Genomic DNA, 9,691 nt, shown 5'->3' on the forward strand with positions numbered 1-9,691 from the left:
AAAAAAAAAAAAAAAAAAAAAAAAAAAGAAAAACAATTGTTATTCCAGTTAAATACTAAAATGCAAATTAATAGGATACTGTTTTTTCCATATCAGGTTTTCAAGTATTTTTTTAAAGTCATAATGCTTAAAAAAAAATCCGTGATACAAAACATACTCTTTTAATTTGAAGTAAGAATGTAAATTGAAACAGCATTTTCTGGAAAACAGTTTGATGACATAAGAACTTTATACTCTTCGATCCAGTTATTTCTAGGAATTTTTTCTGAGGATAAATCAGTTTTATGTACAGAATAGATGTAAATAGAACTATTTATAATAACAGAAAAAGTAAGTTTTAATAATTTATTGTTGAACTTTATGACTAAAGAAGTATAAGTGAAGAATGATGAATTTGGAAAATATTTGTTATGTAATATATAAGTATAATGTTTATATTTAAAAAGCAAAATACAAAACTGTAAATTTAAAACTGCACTGTCCAATATGGCAGCAACTAGTCACATGTAGCTTTTTTTTTTTTTTAAGGCACAGAGTCTCACTCTGTCACCCAGATTGGAGTGCAGTGGTGTGATCATAGCTCACTATAACCTCAAATTTCTGTACTCAAGCAACCCTCCTGTGTCAGCCTCCCCAGTAGCTGTGCACGCCAGCATGCCCAGCTAATTTTTTAAATTTTTTGTAGAGATGGGGTCTCACTGTGTTGTCCAAGCTGATCTTGAACTTCTTGCCTCAAGCAATTCTCCCATTGGCTTCCCAAAGCACAGAGATTACAGGAGTGAGTCACCACTCAGCCACATGCAGCTTTTGAATACTTGGGATATGTCCAGCCTGAAAGTTTAGATATGTACACACCCACACACATACACATGTCCTGTTTTGATGTTCTATAATTAATTTCCTCTCAGTTTTTAACTTTTATCCATTTTCTTAATGTACAGAATTGCCCTGAAATCTGGCTATGGAAAGTATCTTGGTATCAATTCAGATGGGCTTGTTGTTGGGCGTTCAGATGCAATTGGACCAAGAGAACAATGGGAACCAGTCTTTCAAAATGTAAGTGCTGTTACTGTTTATAAAAACTTCCTGTCAGTGTAACAGAAAGTCTGTAACAATCATAATATATTTAAAAAGAAAAAATAGGATGCAATAGTATAATACATTAAATTGGAGTCAATCAATAGGAACATAGAGCCTTAAAGAGATCTCAAAATATAGTGCAACAAAAACAGCATTAGTACTTTTGCCCACAGTTATTTCTCTGTACCCTACTGCCTAGATATGGATCTCATTTCCGTTAAAGAACCAGTCAATTTTAAGTCTCAGAGTAGGAAAACAGAATAGTTCCTAAGTACCTTCTTTGTAGCAGAAATCATGGATGCTTTCAGAAACATTAGAGACTGTAAGCAAACACTGGAGCAAGCTAAGACCAAGTTGTGACAATTTGTGCATAAAATAAATAATAATAGTTCATTGAAGTAAATTATCTCTAAAGGACTTTCAGTTCATAAGCTTCAAATAGTGTACGAAAAGATAGTTTTAATATAAAAGGAGAAAAAAGATAATATACTAATTCTTAATTTTAGTAAGTAGACAGTTGTAGTATATGGATGTTTTGTTAAATCTTTGTTGGTACAGAATACATAATTTCCTTTCTCTGTGTAAGAAGTAAAGATTGAACAAAAGTATGTGAGTGCTAAACAGTCTTTAAAAAGTAGGTAACTATATCAAAACCAGTAAGGACCAGTGGGCACAAGCAAGTGGAAGATAAGCTCAGCCTTTGAGTAGTGCTTTGGTGGTATACAATCAGGAACTGAAAACAGGAACTCAGCAGTGTTTTCTAAGACGACAAATTAAACAGACATCCCCCCAGAAAGAGGTAATCACTTAGACTAATTTCCTCATCCCCTGGGATAAAATCTTAAGTCAGTGACTTGAAAACTATTTTGACCCAACCCATTGAGAAATGCATTTTTACATCGCAGCCCAGCACACACATATGTATAACTGAAGCAAGAGTTGTACTTAACAATACTTGTTCATGTGTTACGCAGCTTGATATTTCTTATTCTCTTTTACCCCTTCCTCTGTGTGTCTGTGTGTATTCCCTTTTCTTTTTCCCCCCAATACCATTCAGGAACCACTACATTGATTTCATGACCCACTAATGTATTGCAACCCCTTTGAGATGATCCTACGAGTTATGATGAGATACTTCCAATAAAAGTTACACCAGTAGAAAAGGCCAGTATATCGTAAGGCCAGGATGATGAGCGAGATAGTTCTAATAATACAACACTTTAGGAAAGTTCATTTCATTTTATTTCTAGGAAGGACACTAAGTTTCAAAAATTTAAATGAAAGAGGGTCTTAAAACTCTATTGCAAAAAGACTCAGGTGAATAATCTGCGGCACAGGTTTAAATCGCCTTAGACCACAGCAGCATGTTCCAGGGCTCAGCAGGCGCCATCCAAATGAGAGACCACCAGCCCTTGCGACCTTGACCAAGAAATTAAATCCATGTTATCAGCACTTTTTAACTGGATGTGATAATAAGTTATATCACATATTATATATATATATTTGTATTAAATATATACATATTTTATAATCATTGTATTTGTAAATATTTTGTCTAAATGTTATGGTATTCCAAGTTTTCCAAAAGAATCAACCAAATACAAGTTACAAAACGTTACATTTGTTAAGGGAATCAAGCTAACCAAGTTTATAACCCAGATTTAGATACACAAGAAGATCAGTTTTTAAAGTTTTGTTTAATAGAAAGCAGTGTAATACATCAAACATTAAACAACTAAAAAAGCATATGAATATTTATTTTCACACACAAAAGCCCCTCAGACATTGATTCTTAAATTCAAAACACTAAAGGCATTGTATATGCCTTTTCGTGTTTTCTAATTGTGAGTAAAATAAATTTTACTTAAAATGCTAATATTTGAACAAAGTGTGCATTCGTAATTATGTTCTTGTCTTTAAAGTCAATTTTTCAAACTGAACTAAATCAGTTATATCACCGTAGATGTTTTAGAAAGGAAGCAATCCTACTTCATCTAATTAGAATTTAGTCCTACTAGGAAGATACACTAAGAATGTTTATTGTGGTAATATTTGAATAGTAAAATAATAGGTGATTTTGGTTTCCTTTTCTGCATGTTCTTGTATTATATTTTTCAGGTTTTCTCTAAGTTCTTTTCTGTGATTTTTAAATCAGGGAGGAAAAATTAATTCAATCTAAACACAACGTTTCTTCTACAAGAAGTATCCTCATGACTCTCTATTTTGTTATTTTGTTTCACTTAGGGGAAAATGGCTTTATTGGCTTCAAATAGCTGCTTTATTAGATGCAATGAAGCTGGGGACATAGAAGCAAAAAGTAAGACAGCAGGAGAAGAAGAAATGATCAAGGTAATTATGACATTTTATACAGATGACCACATTCACACATGCAATGTGACTGTATCTCTTTAAAATGTTAAATCATCATTTACTGTCACTTTAAAGATTTAGTTAATAGCTTTTTATAATGTGGTGTTTCAAATGGACTCATTTTTTAATATAAATCCCATAATTGGTGGCTTGTTTATACAATGTGATAGAGAAATCAGTGCATCTAGGAGCTACCTTGCTGTTATCTCCATGGATTACTATCTTTTTTTGAGTAGTTCTACATGATCTTTTTAGGCTTTCATTTTCTTGTTTTCTTGCTTGTATTTTAAAATCTAGTTTTTAAAATAGATAATATGTACACGTGGTTCAACATTTTTAAATAAAAACGTATGAAGACATCTGCCTGCCATACGTCTTACTCACCTGTGTCCCAGCTCCGGTTCCTATCTCTTTCCCTTTGTTTTGTTTTTTTATAGCCTCCTAAAATTTCTTTATGAACACATGAATATGTTTATAATTTTCAACTGTTTTACACTAAAGTTTGCCTCCTCTATAGTCTTCTAGACTTTGATTTTTTTTTCCTTAAAACTGTGTCTTGGAGAGTTTTCTACTATTAGTTTGAACGTAGAAAGTTTTCTCTTTTTCTTGCTTTTCCTTTCTTTCTCTCTCTTTTTTAACAGCCACATAATATTCATTTTAGGGATGTACCTTAATTTGTTTAGTCTCTTATAGATGGAAATTTAGGCTGTTTCCAGTCTTTTGCTCATATACACAGTGCTGCAGTACAAAACATTGAATATGCATCCATTTGTAGATGTGCGGGTGGACCTGAAGATAAATTTCCAGAAGCAGAATTACCAGGTCAGGGGTATATGCATTTGTATTTACGTAATGCTTGAGCTTCCGTGATGAAAATCACTCTATGAAACATACAAAATCATAGCAGAACCTCTGGGGCTTTAGCCCTCACATTTTAAAAATATTTTTATTAATAGTACCAGTCTTCTTTGCATTAGGAAAAACATGAATCACATAAAACATGATTTTCATTTTATTTTTACAATTTGTATGTGTCAGTAAGCTGGAAATAAAAGTTCCTTATTCCATGCTAAATTCCCTCATCTGTAGTCAGATGCGTTATCCATTGCATCAGGCACTGGCCTGTTTCCTCCCTAATCCTACTCTTTGTTTTATATCATTGTAAAAGTTACACAGACATCTTCATATCAAGGTGAAATTCTAAATAATACTGTTAATATAACCTAGATAAATCAGGTAGTTAGCTGGAATTTGATGAAAACATTTAAGGCTTAATTTTTTAGACTCAGCAAAAGCCAGTGATCTTTAATGATAAACATATACTAAAATGTATCTAAAGAATAACTCCCTCCTTCTTGACACATGGTTTTTCTGTTCCTTGGCATTCCTTCCCGGTAGTGAGCGTCCTGAACTTTGCTTTGTTTGTCTCTGTCGGGAATCACAGGTTGCATCTAGTCTGACCCAGATTTGCTCTGTGACGCATTGTGGGGGCCGGAGTGGAAGGCTCTAAGAGATGGGGGAAATGCCTTTTCTAAAATGCCCTTCGTTCTTAGACATTTTTCTCTACTACCAGTGTAATTTAAAAGCATCTGTCAAATGTCTGTACGTGCTTCATGTTAGATTTCCGGTCATATGTTTGATTTCTTTTTACAATAGTCTTGATTTCAAATAATTTCAAATCTAAAGCTCAAACAATTTCAATCTAAAATGTAGGTATTATTATTAGAGAAGTGAAGTGTTAGTTATATTTTTTCATTGCATATACCTGGCACATGCGTTGTAGTCTCGAATCTCCATAATGCTCCTGTGAGGTGGATGTGAGCTCAGCCTTACAGACAGGAAGACAGCCTCTGACCCTCCTTACATCCTTGTGGTTTTTGTCAGTCAGTTCATGGAAATCACATAGCGATTTCAGGGTGTGGTAAAGACAGGATGTGTACCCAGGCCCAGGTGACTCCTATGTAGAGGACTATGCTCCCAAACGAGGCATTCCTGATAAGTCCTGCTCTTGCAAACGAAGCAGGGCATTCCTTCCCTGCAAACAGGGAGAACAAAGGAGCCAGCTGCTAACAGCAGACCCTGGGGGCTTGTTTATGTGTAAACATCTTGAAAATCCAGAAAGTCAGGGAAAGGTCAGAAAAACAACAATGTGTCTTGTGACTTGGCAACATTCCACAAATGACTGTATAAAATAAAGCAGAGTGAGCCATTCGAGGCGGCCGCCATGTTTGTCTTGTCTTGTGTTGTCTTGTGTGTTCATTCCTTTGTTTAGGAAACACGCGGACCCCAACACTCCTAAGCTACTCAATATTTCATAGCGCATTGCTTCTCAGGGAACAGGTCATTGGGGAAATGCAGATGGGTTTGTGACTTACCTTTAATTTTATTTATTTATATTTTATTGTATCATGTTTATTTTTCATCTGGATATTATCACAAAAGTGTTACTGAAGGCAACAATTGCAAATATATGTGCAGTGCTTTGCACTTATACAAAGAGACAAAGATACTTATACAAAGATTGTGTGTTTCACTATTTAAAGCAGTTTTCAGATGAAATGCAAAGTTCTCTGGGTCTCTGGTTAGTCAAGCACCTGGAAGCTCTGAACAGTGATTATTTAGGACTCTTTTCCTTTACCATTTAATTGCAGGCTCTCCTAATCTCTGTCAGCCATTCACCTTTATGACCTTGCCTTATCTACCAGAACACAGATCCCTCATACTAAAGGCAGCATTGTGTTACAGGCCCTAGCAGGGAATGTTTTCAGGTCTTCTGGGACCCTCTAATCAAAACTGTCACAAAGATGTCATTGGCACAAACACGTTGTTTGTCATCACTTTCTAAGCAGTCCTGGAATTGGACTCTGGCCACAGAGATCCTTAGGAGACGTGAGTCCTTACCACTGCCAATTGCCTGTTCTGTGGGCGATCCTAATTGTTGAATGCAGATCAGTTAACTTATGACATGTGATAGTAAATATCTATCCAAACTTTGGAGGATATAAGAAGTTAGTAAAAGAGGTGGGTTCCAATTAATTAAAAACAAGTTATTGTGTAATGTTAAAAGTTTTAATACATTTGGTAATAGTCTGTGAGACGTAAAATAGTGATCTTAAGCTTTCAGTCTGATCAAATGAACACTTGTCTACTAGGGATAATTTGATCCTAGTGTGTTCACTTGGAGGACAAAATTAAATTAGTTAATGATTGCTTTATTGCCTAGCAGGATCTGATGTGTAAAATGTTTTTGAAATAATTTTGTCTGTAGTGTTTCTGACCCAAGGGCTGCGGAGCAAGCATGTGGTAGCAGTTACTCATATAGATTATATATGTGAAGTAAAACATATAGCCAAAACCTGCCTTTTTCTGAATATAGCTGATCAGTTAATTTTTTCTTCTGCATAGGAAATCATCTTGAATGTTCTTATGTGATACGTAAAGTGGGGAAGATGGGAGATAAACATATAACCCATTGGATTCTCTTGTCCAATATCTAGATTAGATCCTGTGCTGAAAGAGAAACCAAGAAAAAAGATGACATTCCAGAAGAAGACAAAGGAAATGTAAAACAGTGTGAAATCAATTATGTGTATGTGTTCTTTTCCTTTTAGACCTACAGATTTGACAGTGAAGTGCTTCTCAAAGTGCTTTCAAAATACATTACCTAATTAGTTGGGGATGGTGGTGCATGCCTGTAGGCCAAGCTGCTCGAGAGGCTGAGACAGGAGGATTGTTCGAGCCCAGGAGTCCAAGGCTGCAGTGAGCTCTGATAACCACTGCATTCCAGCCTGGGTGATGGAGCAAGACCCTCTCTGACAAAATTAAATTAAAACTGATGGACAAGAAGAGGCAACACAATGTAGCCTCTGGGACAGAGCCCTGAGCTCAATGCTGTTCTCAAGGCTTCAGTTTTCCTAATCATCATACCAGCTCTCAAAGCTAACGTCATGCGGGTTAGTCCGTCTCCCTGTTCATTCACAGAACGGGTGTGATGCCAGTCAAAGGCTGTGCTATGGCCAGGACACGGGGGACTCCAGCCGGCATGCCCTAATAGAAGTGGGGCCTTGTGATTCTTCCCAGTCAATGAGCGGCCCTCCTTTTGAGGGGTCATGGAGGTCATCTTTGTGGTTGAGAAGCTCCAGCTTATTAAAAAAATACAATTAGACTTTTTTTTTCCCCTTCCCCAAGAGGAGTCTCACTCTGTTGCCCAGACTGGAGTGCAGTGGCGTGATCTCGGCTCATCGCAGCCTTCGCCTCCCAGGTTCATGTGATTCTCCTGCCTCAGCCTCCTGAGTAACTGGGACTACAGGCACGTGCCACTATGCTCAGCTAATTTTTATATTTTTAGTAGAGATGGGGTTTCACCATGTTGAACAGGCTGTTATCAAACTCCTGACCTCAAGTGATCTGCCTGCCTTGGCCTCCCAAAGTGCTGGGATGGCAGGCATGAGCCACTGCCCCTGGCCTACAATTAGACTTTTTTAATAAGTGAAAAAGAAATTAACAGTATTTATAAATGTAATAGTAAATATGTATAATCAGAATTTGAGGTATTTTTCAATGAAGACATTTTCTTTGCAGAAAGAAATTTCAGAGCTTCCAAGACCACAAACTTAAAATAAGTAAAGAAGACAGTAAAATTCTTAAAAAGGCTCGGAAAGATGGATTTTTGCATGAGACGCTTCTGGACAGGTAGCTCTTTATTTACTTATTTCCGCTATTTTCAGTAGCCAATAGAAATGGCATGTAGAAAACCTATGTTCTCTTAAATTACTATAGTTTTCACATTTTTGTCTTTATTTCTAATTTATGAATGTGGCAATATTACTTAGAGAGGACATCATAAGTTTGGGAAAAGACTGTCAAGAAAGAATATCTAAAAATTATAACCGATTCTAAGTATATACTTTAAGAAATTCAGGTTTGACTCTATCTACTTCATAAATTTATCATTATCTTTTTATAACTGTTGGAACCAGAGTTAGAAAGAAGCAGTTTGACTAAGGTAAAAATTATGTGGATTCTGTTAGAGTAGTTCAGGTTCCTTAAAATAAGAATAGATCAGCTAAAAATTTAAAAGCTAAACAAGTGAAATTGAAGCAGTTTTATTGTAAGATTTGGAAGAGTGCAGGATGTTTATCATAGCACATTGTTAATATTTATTACTCTTCCGATGTGGGTAAGTAATGTCCTAGATTTACAACGTAGGAAAACAGGCAGAGACGTTTAGCTGTGAGTGTCCAAGTATAAATCAATTAAGTGCCAGATTTTGATAATCACCAGCCGCTCATTGAAGTCCTATGTTGCAAAGTTACTCTTACCCTTTTTTTACATTTCTTGATAAGGCAATGTTTAATTACATATTTCCTGTTAACTAGCTGGTAGAGTTCATACCTAAAGTCAGTACATAATGTTAAGAATTTTTTCCAGCTGAGCAAATGAATACGTATCTAGATGGAAGAAATCAAGAAGAGGATATAAAATACAATCAGGATGTGGACTCTAAAACGGAATAAGCTCTGTGTCCTGTAACTTTTATCACTTCTAATAAGACAGCATTCTCACCATGTTGAATAGAAATTTAGAGCACTCTTAAATTCCAGAATAATTAAAATTGCTATTGTGGATTGAAAAAGCCCTTAGGCAGCGTTTATTGACTGTTAGGAAATAACTGTTACAAGATTAGAATCCATTTTTTATAGAAACCAAATTTAAAAGTATACATATTTTAACATAAGTGTTGTGGTAATATAATAACCAAAATTGACCACACAGTTTTAAAGCTTTTTATATTTAGCAGCAGTTGAATATATATGGCATGCTTTACACAGATTAATTTTATTACTTTTCTTTGCTTAAACAGGAGAGCCAAATTGAAAGCCGACAGATACTGCAAATGACTGGAATTTTTGTTTCTGCTTTATCTTTTTGTGTTTTTTTCTGAATAAAATATTCAGAGGAAATGCTTTTAAAGAGTTCTTGAGTTGTTGTGAAATTATTGTTTAGTAACTAGTTTAACCAGGATTAAACAAGCTTAATCAAGATTCTTCATGGATGTACTTTTTAGCTAACTAGAATTTTTCGCATGGAAATGAAACCTATAGTACACACTTAATGTACCACAGAATTTTTTTCTGGATTTCCTGTCCTGAAGCATGCAGTGTACTAGAAACCAATTCTTCCTGCACTGCTTGTGGAATCTGTCTTACTGGATCATAATCTTACTTTACTTTATACAATA

General features: G+C 35.3%; 1 protein-coding gene across 1 annotated transcript; it reads left to right on the forward strand.

The window, feature by feature from the left end:
* Nucleotides 1-787: 787 nt before the first annotated feature.
* Nucleotides 788-9,427, forward strand: LOC116273277 (protein FRG1-like). Its single transcript, XM_031662252.1, has 5 exons — nucleotides 788-1,056; nucleotides 3,325-3,429; nucleotides 6,948-7,039; nucleotides 8,032-8,142; nucleotides 9,314-9,427. The coding sequence occupies exons 1-5, from the start codon at nucleotides 934-936 to the stop codon at nucleotides 9,348-9,350; spliced, it is 468 nt and encodes a 155-aa protein (XP_031518112.1). The 5' UTR covers nucleotides 788-933; the 3' UTR covers nucleotides 9,351-9,427.
* The last annotated feature ends 264 nt before the right edge of the window (nucleotides 9,428-9,691 follow it).

This window comes from Papio anubis, unplaced genomic scaffold (assembly GCF_008728515.1).
Source record: "Papio anubis isolate 15944 unplaced genomic scaffold, Panubis1.0 scaffold502, whole genome shotgun sequence".
Lineage (NCBI taxonomy): Eukaryota > Metazoa > Chordata > Mammalia > Primates > Cercopithecidae > Papio > Papio anubis.

Excerpts from the sequence above, each read along its gene's own strand:
- LOC116273277 (XM_031662252.1), top strand. The coding sequence starts at position 934 with ATGTACAGAATTGCCCTGAAATCTGGCTATGGAAAGTATCTTGGTATC. Across the intron at positions 1,057-3,324 it reads GGGAACCAGTCTTTCAAAAT|GGGAAAATGGCTTTATTGGC; the intron begins GTAAGTGCTGTT and ends TGTTTCACTTAG. Across the intron at positions 8,143-9,313 it reads CATGAGACGCTTCTGGACAG|GAGAGCCAAATTGAAAGCCG; the intron begins GTAGCTCTTTAT and ends TTGCTTAAACAG.